This window comes from Salvelinus alpinus, chromosome 26 (genome assembly GCF_045679555.1).
Source record: "Salvelinus alpinus chromosome 26, SLU_Salpinus.1, whole genome shotgun sequence".
Lineage (NCBI taxonomy): Eukaryota > Metazoa > Chordata > Actinopteri > Salmoniformes > Salmonidae > Salvelinus > Salvelinus alpinus.
In genome coordinates, this window is record NC_092111.1 from 22,968,926 (window position 1) to 22,991,218 (window position 22,293).

Genomic DNA, 22,293 nt, shown 5'->3' on the forward strand with positions numbered 1-22,293 from the left:
ATAAAAACATGCTAAATCATCTACTTTGACCCTAACTGGAGGACGGGACTCTTTTGTTCAACACACCTTGTAACTCTTCTGTAGTAAAACATTGTACACTCAAGTCTTATCTGCAGCTGCCACCACAGGCAACCTCAACCCATCTATCTCGCACTGGGCACTTTTGATCCCCAGCAACATGGGCACCCCTACAATTGACACACAGTTTTTTCCACCGATACTACACATTCCTTTGTCCCATGCCGTCCTGCACACTTCTCACATCTCGGAATCTCCCTCCCAACCACTGCTGCAACATGGCAATAAGCTTGGCATCTGAAACACCATGGTGGGTTTGGCACAAAAGCTTTCACCGGATAACTGACATGTCCTAACATGACTTTATCAGGTAAAGACTCTGCTTCAAAACTCAGAAGGACAGACAGTGTCTTAGTTCACCACTCTTGCCACCAGGTCTGCGTTCCACCAAACGGCGGGCGTCACAGATGCAGGGAATCTCCAATTTCAGTTGCTCCACCTCAACACTTAACGCCACCCCAGGAATCACTCCTTTCAAAGGCGCCCTGCTTCGTGGGAGCAATGTAAGTCACATGTCTTGTTCCTAGTCACGTGACGCGAAGCTGCTCCCTCTCCCTCTGGACAGAAGAAACACAGAAAATCATTAGAAGTCCACTTTGAGCTACCTTTACCGATTGAACAATACCCAACTTATTTTCTACCCAGCCTGATACTAAATATGGATCAGCCAAAAGGCAGCGATCCACTTTCTGAGACTCTGAGACTCTGAGGTCTTCACCACACCTGCTACCACAAGTAATTCATCCTCACTCTCGTCAGATTCAATTTCTGAGCCATCAGAGACAGCAGAATACGGTTCGTACTTGGCGCCGTTCTTCCTCACAGCACATCTTCCCACTGCACTCGGCTCTTCTCCTTCTTCTTTGCTTCCATAACCACGTCTATCCGTTCACCATGCTCACGCCGTGCCTTCATCCGCTGTGCTGCTTGCAGAACACAGCACTGATGGCCTTTCTCCAATACCCATCTGTTCTTTTGCCCAATGTACTAGTCTGGCTATCTCTGGCCTCTCCATGCTCCCAAAACGTGCTACAGTCGTCAGCCAGGTCTCCTCCTCATCATCCATCTTATCCACCCTCTCGAAGAATAATTCCCAGTGAAGGAACCAGCATAAACCACACACTGACAGGGTGGTTCCTAGTGTGACTGTGACCATAAGCTTGATTTACTTTCATGCCAGTCCATAAAGCCAACCATCCACGAGGCCAATAATATCCATACTACTACTACCTGCCAGGCTTGGAAATGAATGCACACATGCATGCGCGCACACACAAACACACACACCAGAGTAGTCAACTTTGAATCACACAGTACTGAAAGAGATGGATGGGTGGTTATTGCAGTTGTCTGGGTTATTGTTTACTGATAAAACATCTCAAAGTGGGCATACCGGTTCCCAAAGCTCAGATGTTTGCACATAGTGGGATGTCAATATTGCACTGTGCTTATTTAATAATGTTACTATGTGTCTTTGTCCTAGAGAGAAAGCTTTTGACAAGAAAGTCATCCTGGATTCATAATTGAAAAAGATAGATGATATTGGAAAAATATTTGGCAAATTAAGATCCATTCCCTCCCCCTTCAAACTGGAAGGAAATGGAAATAGAACTGGTGGTCGTATTGATAAGGCGTATTGATAACCTCAGCACATATTTTTTTATTCATCTTCCATTTTTATTCAAGAGTGGTTGATTAGTGCTTGAACATTTGATTTATTCTTCAATAAATGTGCCTTGGTTGGACTGCAAAGTAGCAGACGTGTAACTTTCCCTTTGCATGTCATACGTAACTGCAGTGCATCCTGCACCTCCAACACCAAACATCCGTCTCTAGCACTTACTGTAACAAGGTCATGACTATCTGGTTATAAGTCAATGGGCTTTGGTTTGCATAGACAAATACAGAATGTGGCTAAACGTCTCACTAATGCAATTAGTGTAGGCTAACAAGCTGACAAGGTACAAATCTGTCGTTCTGCCCCTGAACAAGGCAGTTAACCCACTGTTCCTAGGTTGTCATTGAAAGTAAGAATTTGTTCTTAACTGACTTGCCTAGTTAAATAAAGGTAAAATAAATAAAAATACATATACACTGCATTTGGAAAGTATTCAGACCCATTCACTTTTTCCACATTTTGTTACGTTACAGCCTTATTCTAAAATGGATTAAATAGTTTGTTTCCCCTCATCAATTTAAACACAATACCCCATAATGACAAAGCAAAAAAAGTATTTTTTATTATTTTTTTCAAATTTATTACAAATAATTAACTGAAATATCACGTTGAAATAAGTATTCAGACCCTTTACTCAGTACTTTGTTGAAGAACCTTTGACAGCGATTACAGCCTTGAGTCTTCTTGGGTAGGACGCTACAAGCTTGGCACACCTGTATTTGGAGAGTTTCTCCCATTCTTCTCTGCAGATCCTCTCAAGCTCTGTCAGATTGGAAGGGGAGCGTCGCTGCACAGCTATTTTCAGGTCTCTCCTAGATGTTAGATCGGGTTCAAGTCCGGGCTCTGGCTGGCCACTCAAGGGCATTCAGAGACTTGTCTCGAAGCCACTCCTGCGTTGTCTTGGCTGTGTGCTTAGAGCTGTTGTCCTGTTGGAAGGTGAACCTTCTCCACTGAGCACTCTGGAGTCCTTTAGGTGCCTTTTGACAAACTCCAAGCAGGCTGTCATATGCCTTTTACTGAGGAGTGGCTTCCGTCTGGCCACTCTACCATAAAGGCCTGATTGGTGGAGTGCTGCAGAGATGATTGTCCTTCTGGAAGTTTCTCACATCTCCACAGAGGAACTCTGGAGCTCTGTCAGAGTGACCATCGGGACCTTGGTCACCTCCCTGACCAAGGCCCTTCTCCCTGATAGTTCAGTTTGGCCGGGCGGCCAGCTCTAGGAAGAGTTTGGGAGATTCCAAACTTCTTCCATTTAAGAATGATGGAGGCCACTGTGTTCTTTGGGACCTTCAATGCTGCAGAAATGTTTTGGTACCCTTCGCCAGATCTGTGCCTTGACATAATCCTGTCTCGGAGCTCTACGGACAATTCCTTTGACCTCATGGCTTGGTTTTATATAGACAGGTGTGTGCCATTCCAAATCATGTCCAATCAATTGAATTTACCACAGGTGAACACCAATCAAGTTGTAAAAACATCTCAAGGATGATCAATGGAAACAGGATGCACCTTAGCTCAATTTCGAGTCTCATAATAAAGGGTCTGAATACTTATGTAAATAAGGTATTTATTTTTTCAGTTTTAAAAACATTAGCAAACATTTCAAAAAACCTGTTTTCACTTTGTCATTATGGGGTATTGTGTGTAGATTGATGATGGAAAACATTTATTAAATCCATTTTAGAATAAGGCTGTAACATAACAATAAGTCCAAGGGGTCTGAATACTTTCCGAATCCACTGTATATATACACTACATGACTAAAAGTATGTGGACACCTGTTCGTCGACCATCTCATTCCAAAATCATGGGCATTAATATAGAGTTGATCAACCCTTTGTTGCTATAACAGACTCCACTCCTCTGGGATGGCTTTCCACTAGATGTTGGAACATTGCTGCAGGGACTTTCTTCCATTCAGCCACAAGAGCATTAGTGAGGACAGGTACTGATTTTGGGCAATTAGGCCTGGCTCACAATCGGCGTTCCAATTCTACCCAAAGGTGTTCGATGGGGTTGAGGTCAGGGCTCTGTGCAGGCCAGTCAAGTTCTTCCACACCGATCTTGACAAACCATTTCTGCATGGACCTTGCTTTGTGCACGGGGGCATTGTCTGTTGTCAGTTCCTCTTTATCACACACAAACACAATGTTCCCACTGTCTCACAATATTCTAGTATTATGTCTAAACACATTGTCTAAGCTTCTGTAACTATTAGGGCGAAATACTTTAGTCATTACTCTTAATGTCATTCAGATTCTCTTATTATTACTTTAAACATATAAATTCCCTTATCAGTTATATTCTGCCTGGCTGGCCCTGTCCGGGGTATGGTCGGACGGGGCCACAGTGTCTCCCGACCCCTCCTGTCTCAGCCTCCATGTCACATCTGCTCCGGTGTCGTCCTAACTTGCAGTTCTCCCCCTGTATGCTCTCTCTCTCTCTCTCTCTCTCTCTCTCTATCTCTCTCTCTCTCTCTCTCTCTCTCTCTCTCTCTCTCTCTCTCAGTCAGTATCAGTCTAGTCTATTCTCAAGATCCTGTTGCTCTGCTTTGATCGTTTTCCTGCCTACACCATTTTTGTCCTCTCCTTGCAGTTACCGCTCTGTCTCTGGCTCCTGTCTCCTGTTCCACATCTCACCACCAACCACCTTTCTCTGGATTTCACTCCCCACCATTACCTTGGATTCCCCCCAGGACCTGTTCCCCAGTTCTACGCAGCCAACTCCAACCTCACTCTACACTCCTGGTTTTTGCAACTCATCTGAGCTACCCCGGTTCTGCACTCCCCATTTCTCTGTGATCAATAAACCTTTTTTTGCATTCATCCCGGCTTCCTCTTCTGAGTCCGCTCTTGGGTTCCCCCCCTTCGCTCATCGTAACACTCCAGTATTTATGCTGCAATAGTTTGTGTCGGGGGCTAGGGTCAGTCTATTATATCTGGAGTACTTCTCTTGTCTTATCCAGTGTCCTTTGTGAATTTAAGTATGCTCTCTCTTTCTCTCTGCTCTCGGAGGACCTAAGCCCTAGGACCATGCCTCAGGACTACCTGGCCTGATGACTCCTTGCTGTCCCCAGTCCACCTGGTCATGCTGCTGCTCTAGTTTCAACTGTTCTGCCTGCGGCTATGGAACCCTGACCTGTTCACCGGACGTGCTACCTTGTTCCGGACCTGCTGTTTTTGACTCTCTCTCTACCGCACCTGCTGTCTCTAACTCTGAATGATCAGCTATGAAAAGCCAACTGACATTTACTCCTGAGGTGCTGACCTGTTGCACCCTCTACAACCACTGTGATTATTATTTGACCCTGCTGGTCATCTATGAATGTTTGAACATCTTGGCCATGTACTGTTATAATCTCCACCTGGCACAGCCAGAAGAGGACCGGCCACAACTCAGAGCCTGGTTCCTCTAGGTTTCTTCCTAGGTTCTGGCCTTTCTAGGGAGTTTTTCCTAGCCACCGTGCTTCTAAATAGCATTGCTATTTGGGGTTTTAGGCTGGGTTTCTGTATAGCACTTTGTTACATCGGCTGATGTAAAAAGGGCTTTATAAATACATTTGATTGATTGACTGTTATGCTAAAACCGGAAAGGGCCTTCCCCAAACTGTAGCCACAAAGTTGGAAGCCATTGTATGCTGTCGCATTAAGATTTTCCTTCACTGGAACTAAGGGGCCTAGCTTGAACCATGAAAAACAGCCCCAGACCATTATTCCTCCTCCACCAAACTTTACAGTTGGAACTATGCATTTGTGCAGGTAGCATTCTCCTGGTATCTGCCAAACCCAGATTTGTCCGTCAAACTGCCAGGAGGTGAAGCGTGATTCATCACTCCAGAGAATGTGTTTCCACTGCTCCAGAGTCCAATGGCGGTGAGCTTCACACCACTCCAGCTGATGCTTGGCATTGTGCATGGTGATCTTAGGCTTCTGTGCGGCTGCTTGGCGATGAAAATTGTGCTGACATTGCTTCCAGAGGCAGTTTGTAACTCGGTAGGGAGTGTTGCAGACGAGGACAGACAATTTTTACACGTTACGCGCTTCTGCACTCTGCCGATCCCGTTCTGTGAGCTTGTGTGGCCTATGACTTCAAAGCTGAGTCATTGTTGCTCTTAGACATTTCCACTTCACAATAACAGCACTTACAGTTGACCGGGGCAGCTCTAGCAGGATAGAAATTTGATGAAATTACGTGTTGGAAATGTGGCATCCTATGACGGTGCCATGTTGAAAGTCACTGAACTCTTCAGTAAGGCCACTCTACTGTTAATGTTTGTCTATGGAGATTGCATGGCTGTGTGCTCAATTTTACACCTGTCAGCAACAGGTGTGGCCGAAATAGTCAAATCCCCTAATTTGATGGAGTGTCCACATACTTTTGTATATATAGTGTATATACACTACCGTTCAAAGGTTTGGGGTCACTTAGAAATGTCCTTGTTTTTGAAAGAAAAGCAAATTTTTTGACCATTAAAATAACATCAAATTGATCAGAAATACAGTGTAGACATTGTTAATGTTGTAATTGACTATTGTAGCTGGAAATGCCTGATTTTTAATGGAATATCTACATAGACGTACAGAGGCCCATTATCAGCAACCATCGCTCCTGTGTTCCAATGGCACATTGTATTAGCTAATCCAAGTTTATAATTTTAAAAGGCTAATTGATCATTAGAAAACCCTTTGCAATTATGTTAGCAAAGCTGAAAACTGTTGTTCTGATTAAAGAAGCAATAAAACTAGCCTTCTTTCGACTACTTGAGTATCTGGAGCATCTGCATTTGTGGGTTCGATTACATGCTCAAAATGGCCAGAAACAAAGAACTTTCTTCTGAAACTCGTCAGTCTATTCTTGTTCTGAAAATTGAAGGCTATTCCACGCGAGAAATTGCCAAGAATCTGAAGATCGCATACAAGGCTGTGTACTACTCCATTCACAGAACAGGGCAAACTGTCTCTAACCAGAATAGAAAGAGGAGTAGGAGGCCCTGGTGCACAACTGAGCAAGAGGACAAGTACATTAGTGTCTAGTTTGAGAAACAGACGCCTCACAAGTCCTCAACTGGCAGCTTCATTAAATAAAACCCACAAAACACCAGTCTCAACGTCAACAGTGAAGAGGCGCCTCCGGGATGCTGGCCTTCTAGGCAGAGTTGCAAAGAAAGAGCCATATCTCAGACTGGCCAATAAAAAGATAAGATTAAGATGGGGGGAAAGACCACAAACACCGGACAGAGGAAGATTTGAAAAAAAGTGTTTTGGACAGACGAATCTAAGTTTGAGGTGTTCGGATCACAAAGAAGAACATTTGTGAGATGCATAAAAAATGAAAAGATGCTGGAGGAGTGCTTGAAGCCATCTGTCAAGCATGGTGGAGGCAATGTGATGGTCTGGGGGTGCTTTGGTGGTGGTAAAGTGGGAGATTTGTACAGGGTTAAAGGGATCTTGAAGAAGGAAGGCTATCACTCCATTTTGCAATGCCATGCCCTGTGGACGGCGCTTAATTGGAGCCAATTTCCTCCTACAACAGGACAATGACCCAAAGCACAGCTCCAAACTATTCAATAACTATTTAGGGAAGAAGCAGTCAGCTGGTATTCTGTCTATAATGGAGTTGGCCAGCACAGTCACCGGATCTCAACCCTATTGAGCTGCTGTGGGAGCAGCTTGACCGTATGGTAAGTAAGAAGTGCCCATCAAGCCAATCCAACTTGTGGGAGGTGCTTCAGGAAGCATGGGGTGGAATCTCTTCAGATTACCTCAACAAATTGACAACTAGAATGCCAAAGGTCTGCAAGGCTGTAATTGCTGCAAATGGAGGATTCTTTGACGAAGGCAAAGTTTGAAGGACACAATTATTATTTCAATTAAAATCATTATTTATAACCTTGTCAGCATCTTGACTATATTTCCTATCATTTTGCAACTCATTTGCAGTGAGTAGTTATATAATTCAATTGAGTCCAGAAATAGAAATGATTGGAGTGGAGGAAAGCAATATGCCAATTTGATATTCCAAATGACCTCCATGGCAACCAAAAACTTGGTAGCAATAATTGTTTTCCCAATTATTAAGATCTATAAAACCTTTTGATCCTCATTAAAAGGGCATACACTTGAAGAGTGCAGAGGATATTGTGCATGTGTGTGTCCTTGCTGCGTATTGTATGAGGATATTTATGGCGTTAGTGTTCGTGTTTTGTAGAGTTCTGTAAGCTACAGTATAATTATGAGGTTTTGGCACCACCATGTGGCATTGGACATGACTTCTACAGTTCATAAGGTGGAAAAAGACTATACTAGTCTCAACATAGCTTTCACTTATCCACTTCTTTCTGATAAGTAACCATGAATGGTATGCCAGCAGCATACCACCCTGCATCCCACTGCTGGCTTGCTTCTGAAGCTAAGCAGGGTTGGTCCCTAGATGGGAGACCAGATGCTGCTGGAAGTGGTGTTGGAGGGCTAGTAGGAGGCACTCTTTCCTCAGGTCAAAAAAAATATCCCAATACCTCATTGGGAAGTTAGATGGGTGTCCTGACTCTCTGTGGTCACTAAAGATCCCATGGCACTTATCGTAAGAGTAGGGGTGTTAACCCTGGTGTCCTGGCTAAATTCCCAAGCTGTCCCTCATACCATAACAGTCACCTAATCATCCCTGGTTTACAATTGGCTCATTCATCTCCTGTAACTATTCCCCAGGTTGTGGGTGTAATTGAGAATGTGTTCTCAGTCAACTTACCTGATTAAATGAAGAGTGGCAGACAAAGATAGGAAGCTATGGATGATGATTGGAACGTGACCAAATATTCCTGTCTTATCACACCAGAGAGGTTTAGGAGACCAAATGTGTCTTCATTGGATCAGTATCATAGTTATTTAAAACCACTCAATGATGAATAGGTGCATTAGCTGTCATAGTAGCAACATTTTCTCCATTGAGGCAACAGTGCATTTAGGCTGCCATATTTCACTTAGCCAGCTACTACTACATGTATCAGAATAGCTTCTTCTCCACTGGGTAGTTTTAAAAAGTATAAGGGACTTGTTGAGAAAGAGAGAAGACAGGGAGGTGATGGTGATAGGTGACAGACAGTGGGATAGGAAAAGGTCAATCAGTCAAAAACTTTACTGTGGCAATTCAAGTAACAAACAATTTAGAGGACCATACACACATTGTCGTCACCCCCCCTGCTCCTCTTCACCCCTGTCTCTGCTTGTGTCTGGGGTGAGCCTTACAGAACACAAATAGACGACCCCGCCGTACCACAAAGAAGCAATCTTTACAGCGCCGTTTCAGAGCGCTCTTGGTTTTCATCCCTGAAGCGGGCTGGAGGCAGGCCAGGTGCTGACACTGGCCTAGGAGGGAGCCACCATCCTGGGGAGAAGATCGAGGAGAAGAGGCCAGGGGCTGGATGGGTCTACCCGGGGTCAGGAGCACTCTGGCTGGGTAGGATGTAAGGGAGGAGAGGCAGCGGGAGATGGTGGTGGCAGTGCTAGGGTAGATCCGGCTGATGGTGATCTGGGTTAGATGGCAGGTTAGGGAGCTGACGATGCGGTACAACAGGAGTGGTACCATGATGTCACCAACACCTGTCTGGAGAGAGAGAGAACATATATTTTGGTTCACTTGCTTGGAGTTGTTTTCACCTGCTTGGAGTTGTGATACCTCAGACTGTGTCCTTCCCATTCCTCCATTATCACTGATCTGACAACATGACAGGTGAAAGCAACAGATGAAAACCTATCCAGTCCTTTCAGCTACGAATGGTGCTGGAGGAGAGGAGGCAATCAAAATAATGCAGATAAAAAATATAATGTGCAGTGTCTATTACACTTTACTTGTCTTGGAGAATATACATTTTTGTATGCTCTAGCAGCTGATTCCAGCTAGTTTTACAACGCATGATTCATGCTGCATGCTCGATTCTCAAGGCCAGCCGCGATCGTCCTTCAACTGCCCGATTAGGCAAATGCAAAGTACCATTACTTGATCAGAATAACTTTCTGAATGTAACTAAATATGCACCAACCTTTCATCTACAAGAACGGTTTAGATAGGGGAATAAACCCCTGAAATGCACCGTTTAATCAAAACAACACTGCCGAAGAAGGATTTCTCCAGCAGAGCTATCGCTTCTTCCTGACTGTGACGTAAGTCACACGAACGTTAGCAGTTTCTGTGTGGGTTCTTATTAACACACTTTCTCGCTTTCATTTCAACAGTAACGCGTTGCTGAATTGATAAACTACCACATCTTTACAATAATCCACTCCTTAATATGATAATGATGTTACTGTTGGTTGCAAACGATTCGTGAATAATATAATGAAATTCCCAGACCCAGCACTTGGACCAGGCGGGGGTATTTGGAGGGCGGAGAATCTCCCTATTCTTTGCAAAGCATCCTGGGTACAGAGTCCATTGTAAACATGGCGGCCGCTGTGCATCGGATTGTGTCCTTCAGTAGAAATGCTAAAGTGTTTGTATCACCTTTGAAGATATCGGCGCTTTCTGCACAGCGCTACAGTCTAGAAGTGTCGACCACTGGCGAGCAAGTTACCCACACTGGACAGGTAAGTTAAGGCTCTAACGTTAGGCTTGTGTGTGTTTGCTTCCCCGAAAATATGTAATTTTGCCTCTAACTAACAGCACACACTTGCACCACGACCAAACCTTTGGCATAGTGTTAACATTAGATGTTGGTGTTATCAATTAGGATTTGCACCCTTGGTCCAACTTTGAGTTAGCTGCTCACCCACAGTAGTGGGGTGGGTAGACGTTTTCACAGTCGGTAGGCATTGCCACTTCGGTCAAGACAAAGCTAGTCAGAGCAAAGGCAGATGACACTTTAGCTAACTAGTTGGAGTGTCATTGTACATAGCTAACTGTATGCTATTTTATTGATGGTTGTGATGAAACTAAACTGGGATCATGTAATGTATGTACATGTGATCAGTTATCTCGTATCTACAGTGCCGTTCCAAAGTATTCATACCCCTTGGATTTCTTCACATTTTATTTGGACAAAGTGGGATTAAAATTGATTTCCTTATTTTTTTGTCAACAAGCTACTCAAAATACTAATGTTTTTTAAATGAATTAAGCAATAAGGCACGGGGGGTGTGGTATAGCCATGGTATATTGGCCCTAATGGCTGTTCTTATGCGCGACTCAACGTGGTGTGCCAGGATACAGCCCTTAGCCGTGGTATATTGGCCATATACCACAACCCCCTGAGGTGCCTTATTGCTATTATAAACTGGTTATCAACGAAATTAGAGCAGTACAAATATTTTTGGGTCATACATGTGGTATACAGTCTGATATAGCACGGCTGTCAACCAATCAGCATTCAGGGCTCGAACCACCCAGTTTATAATACAAATTAGATCACTAAAATATAGTTGTTTCATAAGTATTCAGCCAATTTGTTTAGGCAAGCCTACATTAGTTCAGGAGTACAATGTGGCTTAACAAATCACATAATGGACTCACTGTGTGAAGAAATAATAATAATAATAGGGGTTGACATGATTTTTTAAATGTCTAACCCCTCTGTTCCCCATACATACATCTGTAAGGTCCCTCAGTCAAGTATTGCATTTCATTCACAGATTCAACTACAAAGACCAGGGAGCTTTTTTTGATAGCCTCATCAAGAAGGGCAGTGATTAGTAGATGGGTAACAATAACAAATCAGACATTGAATATCTATTTTAGCATGGTCAAGTTAATAATTATCCTGTGGATGATGTGTTAAACCACCCAGACACATCAAAGATACAGTCGTCCTTCTGAACTGAGCTTCAGGACAGGAATGAAACTGCTCAGAGATGTTACCATGAGGCCAGTGGCGATTTTAAAACAGCTACAGAGTTCAGTGGCTGTGAAAACTGAGGATGGATCAACATTGTAGTGACTCTACAATAATTACTTAAAAGACCAGAGTGAAAAGTAGAATGAAAATATTCCAAAACATGAATCTTGTATGCAACAAGGCAATCAAGTAATGCTGCGACAAAACTGCCAAGGAATACACTTTTTAGCCTAAATGCAAAGCCTTTGTTTGAGGCATTGGTATGCTTGACATTGGCAAATACTGGGGTACTTTTTAGGATAAAAATACATGGGATGGAGCTAAACACAGGCAAAATCCTAGAGGAAAACCTGGTTGTGTCTGCTTTCAGCAGGACAATAACCGTCAACACAAGGCCAAATCTACACTGGAGTTGCTTACCAAGGAGACAGTGCATGTTCCTGAGTGGCCAAGTTACAGTTTTGAATCTGCCTGAAAATCTATGTCAAAGAAATTGCTGTCTAGCCATGATCCCCAATGTCTTAACAGAGCTTTCAAGACTTTTGAAGAAAAAAAATAATGGGATAATATTGCACAATCTAGGTGTGTAAAGCTCTTAGAGACTTTGCCAAGAAGACGCACAGCTGTAATCGCTGTCAAAGGTGTTTATAACATGTATTGACTCTGGGAGCTGAATACATTTGCAATGACTATATTTTAGTTATATAATTTTGACCGCTGGCTACGTCCCTTCCGTCTTCAAGAGAGCGAGAGTTGCACCCCTTCTGAAAAAACCTACACTCGATCCCTCCGATGTCAACAACTACAGACCAGTATCCCTTCTTTCTTTTCTCTCCAAAACTCTTGAACGTGCCGTCCTTGGCCAGCTCTCCTGCTATCTCTCTCAGAATGACCTTCTTGATCCAAATCAGTCAGGTTTCAAGACTAGTCATTCAACTGAGACTGCTCTTCTCTGTGTCACGGAGGCGCTCCGCACTGCTAAAGCTAACTCTCTCTCCTCTGCTCTCATCCTTCTAGACCTATCGGCTGCCTTTGATACTGTGAACCATCAGATCCTCCTCTCCACCCTCTCCGAGCTGGGCATCTCCGGCGCGGCCCACGCTTGGATTGCGTCCTACCTGACAGGTCGCTCCTACCAGGTGGCGTGGCGAGAATCTGTCTCCGCACCACGTGCTCTCACCACTGGTGTCCCCCAGGGCTCTGTTCTAGGCCCTCTCCTATTCTCGCTATACACCAAGTCACTTGGCTCTGTCATATCCTCACATGGTCTCTCCTATCATTGCTATGCAGACGACACACAATTAATCTTCTCCTTTCCCCCCTCTGATAACCAGGTGGTGAATCGCATCTCTGCATGTCTGGCAGACATATCAGTGTGGATGACGGATCACCACCTCAAGCTGAACCTCGGCAAGACGGAGCTGCTCTTCCTCCCGGCGAAGGACTGCCCGTTCCATGATCTCGCCATCACGGTTGACAACTCCATTGTGTCCTCCTCCCAGAGTGCTAAGAACCTTGGCGTGATCCTGGACAACACCCTGTCGTTCTCAACTAACATCAAGGCGGTGACCCGTTCCTGTAGGTTCATGCTCTACAACATTCGCAGAGTACGACCCTGCCTCACGCAGGAAGCGGCGCAGGTCCTAATCCAGGCACTTGTCATCTCCCGTCTGGATTACTGCAACTCGCTGTTGGCTGGGCTCCCTGCCTGTGCCATTAAACCCCTACAACTCATCCAGAACGCCGCAGCCCGTCTGGTGTTCAACTTTCCTAAGTTCTCTCACGTCACCCCGCTCCTCCGCTCTCTCCACTGGCTTCCAGTTGAAGCTCGCATCCGCTACAAGACCATGGTGCTTGCCTACGGAGCTGTGAGGGGAACGGCACCTCCGTACCTTCAGGCTCTGATCAGGCCCTACACCCAAACAAGGGCACTGCGTTCATCCACCTCTGGCCTGCTCGCCTCCCTACCTCTGAGGAAGTACAGTTCCCGCTCAGCCCAGTCAAAACTGTTCGCTGCTCTGGCACCCCAATGGTGGAACAAACTCCCTCACGACGCCAGGTCAGCGGAGTCAATCACCACCTTCCGGAGACACCTGAAACCCCACCTCTTTAAGGAATACCTAGGATAGGATAAAGTAATCCTTCTAACCCCCCCCCCTTAAAAGAGTTAGATGCACTATTGTAAAGTGGTTGTTCCACTGGATATCATAAGGTGAATGCACCAATTTGTAAGTCGCTCTGGATAAGAGCGTCTGCTAAATGACTTAAATGTAAATGTAAATGTAATTTATATAAATATTTTTTAAATGTTAACATTTTTCTTCCACTTTGACAGAGTATTTTGTGTAGATTGTTGGGGGAAAAAAGACAATTAAATCCTACTTTGTAACACAATAAAATGTGAAGAAATCCAAGGGGTATGAATACTTTTGCAAGGCACTGTAGATCATAATCCCAGCTATATCTGATTGTACTAGCGATGTTCCTAATCAGTGTCTGTCTGCATGGTGTTTCAGGTGTATGATGAAAATGATCCCAGGCGGGCCAGGTTCGTGGGACGACAGAAAGAGGTAAAACTACATCCGGTCTGGAAGGGCATCAATGGCAGCCATGGGGCTAAGGGGGCTGTTGATTCATACAACAACCTGTTGAAATATGGCCTAAAGCCGGGCATTGATAGATTTACAATGCATATCTTGAGCAGTCCACTGAGAGGGAATGTTTACTACAATACAGAGTGGACTACAATGCTGTGTGTTTCCAGGTGAACAAGAACTTTGCCATCAAGCTGGTGGCTGAGGAGCCGGTCAGTGGCATTGAGGCCAGAGTGGTGTCATGTGACGGGGGTGGAGGAGCACTAGGCCACCCCAAAGTCTATATCAACCTGGTAATAATTTCTTTAGTATACACTAGTTAGTCTACATGACCGTGAAGTGTACACTGGCCAGTGGTTATACATTTCTCTGTAGTGTACACTAGCTATTCTACTTGTTCCTGAGGTGTACACTAGCTAGAGTGATGTCGTGTTGAGGGTGGAGCAGCCCTGTGCCACCCAAAAGTCTACATCAACCTGGTAATGCTCATAATCTGACCACATTACAAGCACAAGAGTGGGCATAGCGATATTGTTTTAAATTTTTCCATCTTAAATCGAGTTCACATGACTCATGCAAGAACGGCATTGCACCAAGCAAGCCATTGTTTTTCAATGGAGGTGTGCTTTGGAGTCAGTGTCACTTCTGGGTTCAAGTAAATTGAACTTTTACCTCACGCTGTGCCTGACCTCATGGCACGCTTGGTGGCTTGCGCGAATCAAGTGAATAGGCCTTTACATCAGGTAGAGTTCCTGTTTTTCAGCTTCACGCTACACAGTGAATTGGTCTATTTGATGTGACGTTCCACTGTGCTAATGTCTGTTTGCTGTCTTCTGTCTGTGTGTTTCTCCAGGATAAAGAAACTAAAGTGGGCACATGTGGCTACTGTGGACTGCAGTTCAAACAGACCCATCATCATTGAGACTTGTTCTCAGTCAATCTCGCTCTGTTTAGTGTTATTCTGGTTAATAAATGATATCTGCTATTCTCCTGTCTCTGTATGAGTTCCTATGAGTGGGGGTATATGCATATGGAAGCTTTGACAGTTGGTAAATGCCTAGTCTTGGCACACAGACCCAAATCAAGGTTCCCAGGAGAGACTAGTAAATGTCACAATGGTAATTGCAATGAGTTGTATTTCTGGACCCTGCAGAAAAACATCTGGGATTTTTAAAATTTTACAGTTCCCCATCCCACTGCCAGAGGGCAGCATTGTCTGACTTGTCAAAAGTGTTCATGCAATAAATAATTCAGTGAAACGACAAGGTGAAAGACAGACAGGGTGTTGTGGTTACTGTAGAAGCTGTGATGTGGTTAGTTTTGACATGGGACTAAAGAGTTATTCTGTGTGTGTGGCAAAAACACAATGGCTTATTAAAGAGTTATTCTGTGTGTGTTTGTAGCAAAAACACAGTGGCTTATTAAATAGTTATTCTGTTCAAGTGGCACTTCCAGTGCTGGTATCTTAATTTTTCATTAGACATATCCACCAACGTAGCAAAACAAACTGCAGCTGGACCAGAACATAGCGGCACATCTTGCTCTTCATTGTAATCAGAGGGTTAATATTAGTACTATGCATGCCAGTCTCTCTTGGCTGAGTTGAGGAAATACTGACTGCTTGTTTTTCTAATGTGTTGGAAATTCCAAATTGTTTGCATAGTCAACGTACACACAAACTTTCCCCACCAGACATGCCACCAGGGGTCTTTTCATAGTCCCTAGGTCCAGAACAAATTCAAGGAAACAGTATTATACAGAGCCATGAGTGCATGGAACTCCCTTCCATCTATAGTGCAATTGAACAGCAAACCTGGTTTCAAAAAACAAATAAAGCAACACCTCACCCCATGTCACCTACTTGTGTGTCTGTACTGACATGTGTAATTGATAGATACACACTACTTTTAAATGTATGTAAATTGCGAAGTATTTTGTCTGTAATGTCTTTTTCATGATGTCAGACCACAGTAAGACTAGCTGTCTCCATTGGTGTTGGCTAATGGGGATCCGAATAAATCAAATCAATCATATCAGTACATAATCACTTTTATTCCAGCATTGTTCATACATGCACAACAAGGCATGATACTCAATAGTCACATTGGATGGTGTAAATAAAATCTAAAATGTGTTTTAATTTTAGTAAACTATCAATGCAGTTAATTAATCTGTAAAATATTGCAATGGTAATCTTTGAACACCTAAGCAGTAGTTAAAATGGGGGTAGACCCCATATGAAGGCCCTCTTCACAGGGACCAGGGATATCCTTAAAGAACTCCTCCTGCATTCATCCAGCCCTCCACTCCCCCTTCCCCCTCACTCCCAGGGGCGGACTGGGGCTACAATTCAGCCCTGGCAATTCAGCCACAGCAGCCCACATCACTCCTAGACTTATTGTTACAGCCTGAATTCAACATTGATTAAATATATTTTTTCTCTCATCTACACACAATGACAAAGTGAAATCATGTTTTTTGAATTGTTAGCAATTTATTGAAAATACAGAAATATCTAATTTACATAAGTATTCACACCCCTGAGTCAATACGTGTTAGAACCACCTTTTGCAGAAATTACAGCTGTGAGTCTTTTTGGGTAAGTCTCTTAAGAGCTTTGTACACCTGAATTGTTCAATATTTGCACGTTATTCTTTTAAAAAATCTTCAAGCTTGGTTGTTGATCATTGCTAGACTGCCATTTTCAAGTCTTGCCATATATTTTCAAGCTGATTTAAGTCAAACTGTAACTAGGCCACTCAGGACATTCAATGTCGTCTTGGTTAGCAACTCCAGTGGGGCTCCCGAGTGGCGCAGCGGTCTAAGGCACTGCATCTCAGTGCTAGAGGCGCCACTACAGACCCTGGTTTGATTCCAGGCTGTATCACAACCGGCCGTGATTGGGAGTCCCATAGGGCGGCGCACAATTAGCCCAACTTGGTAGGGGTTAGGGATTGGCCGGGGTAGGCCAGACTAGACTGCCTAGTTAAATAAATATAAATAACACTAACTTTAGATTAGGCACTGCAGAAATACTTTACTAATGATTAGTAAATGGTTTATTAATGTGGGAGTAATGATTCATAAATGGTGAACACACAATTTATAAATGGTTTATTACGAACCCTTAAAATAAAGTGTTACTAATATATAGAGCCAACATATTAAGGAACTGGCAGTACATCTGTGTCTCTGGTTTCTTCATACCTCCACTGCACCCCACCTCTGAGCTGTCTCTGCTAAGCCAACCCTCCTTTCCCACAGCACTGGTATTAGAAGACCAGGGGACCACACTGCCTGTGCTGTGCCCAGCAACATCATAGGGTTAGTTGTGAATGAATAAACACATGTATTAGATAAGGAAAGACTGAATTTACTGAATAAATGCCTAATAGATGATTATTGGCTCATAATACCTTATGAAAGCCTAACTAGTTATATTGAAAATAGAAGTGCCTGACCGTCATATATCTCCCCCCTATCCTAAGGGTTAATTACTATTACGTATACACTGAGTGTACAAATCATTAGGAACACCTTCCTCATATTGAGTGTCACCCCTTTTGCCCTCTAAACAACGTCAATTTGTTGGGACATGGACTCTACAAGGTGTTGAATGCATTCCACAGGGATGCTGGCCCATGTTGACTCCAATGCTTCCCACAGTTGTGTCAAGTTGGCTGGAAGTCCTTTGGGTGGGGGACCATTCTTGATACACACGGGAAACTGTTGAGCGTGAAAAACCCAGCAGCTTTGCAGTTCTTGAGTTCTTGCCCGTTCAAAGGCACTTAAATCTTTTGTCTTGCCCATTCACCATCTGAATGGCACACATACACAATCCATGTCTCAATTGTCTCAAGGCTTAAAAATCCTTCTTTAACCTGTCTCCTGCCCTTCATCTATGCTGATAGAAGTGGATTCAACAAGTGACATCAATAAGGGATCATAGCTTTCAACTGGATTCAACGGGTCAGTCTATGTAATGGAAAGAGCAGGTGTTCCTAATGTTTTGTACACTGAAAATATCAATAAACTGACAGCAAGTCTCTCTCTCGCTCTCTCCCTCCCTCCCTCCCTACGTCCACTACACTTGACTGCTGCAGCTGAGATGTCTGTGCTGCTAAATCAAGCATCACCCAGCAACGGTAACACTTTATTTTAAGTATCCATAATAAACAATTTACAATGCATTCAAGAAGTATTCAGACCCCTTGACTTTTCTACATTTTTTAAATTTATTTATACATTTTTTACACCCTTTTTCTCCCCAATTTCGTGGTATCCAATTGTTAGTAATTACTATCTTGTCTCATCGCTACGACTCCCGTACGGGCTCGGGAGAGACGAAGGTCGAAAGCCATGCGTCCTCCGAAACACAACCCAACCAAGCCGCACTGCTTCTTAACACAGCGCGCATCCAACCCGGAAGCCAGCCGCACCAATGTGTCGGACCAGAACTTTTAGAAAATAAGTCGGTTAATTTCACACATTTAGCAGTGTCGGCCTCAAGCCCTTTTTTGGCGTTACCCTACCATGTAGGGCATCCCAGCCCCAGAATTCACTCTTCTTATCAGCTGTATGCATAAATGTTCTATGTGTTGTCTTAGGAATTCAACATTCTCTGTGTTGGTCATTAGGAATTCAACATTCTCTGTGTTGGTCATTGTCACACCTCTGAGAAGCAAAGGTTACATCCTGTAGATCTGATATATGATTGGAGGTTAACTTTGCAGTAATACTATTGGTCAACAACTCAGGTTTTCAATCCAAACAACTCAGATGCTTATAAAAGGTTAGTTGTTCTTTCTCTTGTTTGTTCCTGACCTGCTGTGGTGAGATACTCTTTCTTTCTCTTTCCACCCCATGGGCTTTTGGGGCATGGCCTTTCAGGCTATGGTTTCTCTCTCTTTCTCTGACCATGCTCTGAATAATGCCTTGTAACGTGTGTTAATGCCTTGTAACTTAAGATTTAGGCCTTGTATGTGAATCCATTCGCTTTACAAAGTAATTAAATACACTTGTATTTAGAATCCATTCTCAGACATTTCTTCATGACCTATTAGTGTAACTCAACCATAGTCTCTTGCATATTGCTAATCATCTTTATGAATTCAGAAACAATTGTTAATAGGCTAATGGATTAGTCTTATTAGTAGTTGCATATGAGGTATTTACGATATCACTACATCTGTTTTCTGTTTTGACTGAGTGACTGACAGAGTCAGAGCGGGTCTTACTCGCTTTGATGATCCGCATTTGACTTTGAATGCGAATTTGCGCCACCTCAGCTCAGCCGGCCTATCTTGGTAGGGGAGCCGGCCGTTGCCCACTGGTCAGCCAAATGCTCAATATAGATGATTATGGCAACAGAGAAATAGCACAAAAGTAATTTAAAAAAAGGCTCATGGGCTGCCGGGCCGTGTCCAGTATTTTTTTTAGATTATAAACTCAGCAAAAAAAGAAACAGCCCTTTTCAGGACCCTGTCTTTCAAAGATAATTCGTAAAAATCCAAATAACTTCGCAGATCTACATTGTAAAGGGTTTAAACACTGTTTCCCATGCTTGTTCAATGAACCATAAACAATTCATGAACATGCACCTGTGGAACGGTCGTTAAGACACTAACACCTTACAGACGGTAGGCAATTAAGGTCACAGTTATGAAAACTTAGGAAACTAAAGAGGCCTTTCTACTGACTGAAAAACACAAAAATAAAGATGCCCAGGGTCCCTGCTCATCTGCATTAACGTGCCTTAGGCATGCTACAAGGAGGCATGAGGACTGCAGATGTGGCCAGGGCAATAAATTGCAGTGTCCGTACTGTGAGATGCCTAAGACAGCGCTACAGGGAGACAGGACGGACAGCTGATCGTCCTCGCAGTGGCAGACCACGTGTAACAACACCTGCACAGGATCAGTACATCCGAAAAACACATGCGGGACAGGTACAGGATGGCAACAACAACTGCCTGAGTTACACCAGGAACGCACAATCCCTCCATCAGTGCTCAGATTGTCCGAAATAGGCTGAGAGAGGCTGGACTGAGGGCTTGTAGGCCTGTTGTAAGGCAGGTCCTCACCAGACATCACCGGCAACAACGTCGCCTATGGGCACAAACCCACCGTCGCTGGACCAGACAGGACTCTTCTCACTGACGAGTCACGGGATTGTCTCACCAGGGGTGATGGACGGATTGAGTGTTACACCGAGGCCTGTACTCTGGAGCGGGATCGATTTGGAGGTGGAGGGTTCTCATGGTCTGGGGCGGTGTGTCACAGCATCATCGAACTGAGCTTGTTGTCATTGCAGGCAATCTCAACGCTGTGCGCTACAGGGAAGACATCCTCCTCCCTCATGTGGTACCCTTCCTGCAGTCTCATCCTGACATGACCCTCCAGCATGACAATGCCACCAGCCATACTGCTCGTTCTGTGCGTGATTTCCTGCAAGACAGGAATGAGTGTTCTGTCATGGCCAGCGAAGAGCCCGGATCTCAATCCCATTGAGCAGGTCTGGGACCTGTTGGATCGGAGGGTGAGGGCTAGAGCCATTCCCCCCAGAAATGTCCGGGAGCTTGCAGGTGCCTTGGTGGAAGAGTGGGGTAACATCACACAGCAAGAACTGACAAATCTGGTGCAGTCCATGAGTAGGAGATGCACTGCAGTACTTAATGCAGCTGGTGGCCACACCAGATACTGACTGTTACCTTTGATTTTGACCCCCCCCCCCCTTTGTTCAGGGACACATTATTCCATTTCTGTTAGTCACATGTCTGTGAAACTTGTTCAGTTTTTGTCTCAGTTGTTGAACCTTGTTATGTTCATACAAATATTTACACATGTTAAGTTTGCTGAAAATAAAACGCAGTTGACAGTGAGAGGGCGTTTCTTTTTTTGCTGAGTTTAGATTTTTTTGTCAGTTTCGACCAGTCCAGACTAATAAAATATGGTGTGGCCTTTCTGGCATTTGCCAGAATTAACAGACAGCCAATCCGCCCATGCTCACTCCCACATTTCCGAGCCTGTAAGTCAGCTGCCCTCTACCACCTCTTGAAGATGTCAGGGGAGCTCCAGTCTGATAGAGAACAGCCGTGTGGAACAATACATGTTTGAAGAAGATCATATATATATTTCATCAGGCTTATTCTCCATAGACCGGTGCATGCCAAATTGGCCTAGGCAGGGTGTAGTAGGGCTGGGCTACAGATACAGACAGGCAGTGCTAGAGCTATCCTGTCCTGTCCCAGTCTGGCGATGCAGGCAGCCATTGGAACAGCGTTTTCCACACCATGGCACTCAGGTTGGGAGGAGAGCATCCAAGCTGATATAATTGGTCCTGGTGACACAGGAAGAGAGGGTTTGATGCTATGGTAAGAGGGTAAGACTCATTCATAGTCAGACCAGGGATGGGTGATTGAAAGAGAGAAGAGGAGGCCATTGTTAGAAAGGATGTTCGGTCAGGGTTAGGGAGTTGAGAGGTTGAAAGGCGTGGAGGTTTTAGTGAGACACACACTGGCTGGTTAAGAGGTGTGTGTGTATAGGTTGCAGGTGCTTGGCTGGTTGGGGCATTGCTCTGAGCGAAATCTTCAGATGAAACTGAGCATATGAATTGTGTTGAATAAAACAGCACCTTTTTCAATTATTCATCCCTCTAAAATACTCTGACCAGGTAATAGATATAGAGATGCAATACTGAGAGGAATCTGTAAGTAGAATTGATCAAATCCTTTAGTCAAACTTATTTTAGTCTGATGTGCAATTAAGCTTATTTTCACTGTCTAGGATGAGTGCAAGCTGTCAAATCACTTTTTTTATAGAAAGAGAAAACGCATAGAAATGTTATTGACAGGAAATGCTGTTATTGAAGGAGTATGATTTACACAGCAATCCTTCCATCCGGCTTTTATTTAATAATGAGTCATTTTTGAGAATATCTTCAAAGTTCTGTTGTTTCATATGCAGACAAAGGAAAGTGAAGGTATGTTTTGTGTGTGGAGAACAGGTTAGTAAAAATCTCCAATAGATTCCTCTATGCAGAAGATAATGAGGATAAATGCCATTGAATTTCCTCTCTACAGACACGCAAACACACACACACACACACACACACACACACAC

General features: G+C 43.9%; 2 protein-coding genes across 2 annotated transcripts; one reads left to right on the top strand and one right to left on the bottom strand.

Annotated features, from left to right (window-relative positions):
• Positions 1-8,872: 8,872 nt before the first annotated feature.
• LOC139554963 (large ribosomal subunit protein bL36m-like) lies at positions 8,873-9,930 on the bottom strand. Its single transcript, XM_071368291.1, has 2 exons — positions 9,792-9,930; positions 8,873-9,355 (listed from the first exon to the last, which is right to left on the bottom strand). Exon 2 carries the CDS (start codon positions 9,335-9,337, stop codon positions 8,960-8,962), a length of 378 nt encoding a protein of 125 aa, XP_071224392.1. The 5' UTR covers positions 9,338-9,355; positions 9,792-9,930; the 3' UTR covers positions 8,873-8,959.
• A 60-nt stretch (positions 9,931-9,990) lies between these two features.
• On the top strand, positions 9,991-15,160 carry ndufs6 (NADH:ubiquinone oxidoreductase subunit S6). The gene is made up of 4 exons (XM_071368289.1): positions 9,991-10,335; positions 14,096-14,149; positions 14,344-14,466; positions 15,027-15,160. Exons 1-4 carry the CDS (start codon positions 10,192-10,194, stop codon positions 15,093-15,095), a joined length of 390 nt encoding a protein of 129 aa, XP_071224390.1. The 5' UTR covers positions 9,991-10,191; the 3' UTR covers positions 15,096-15,160.
• The last annotated feature ends 7,133 nt before the right edge of the window (positions 15,161-22,293 follow it).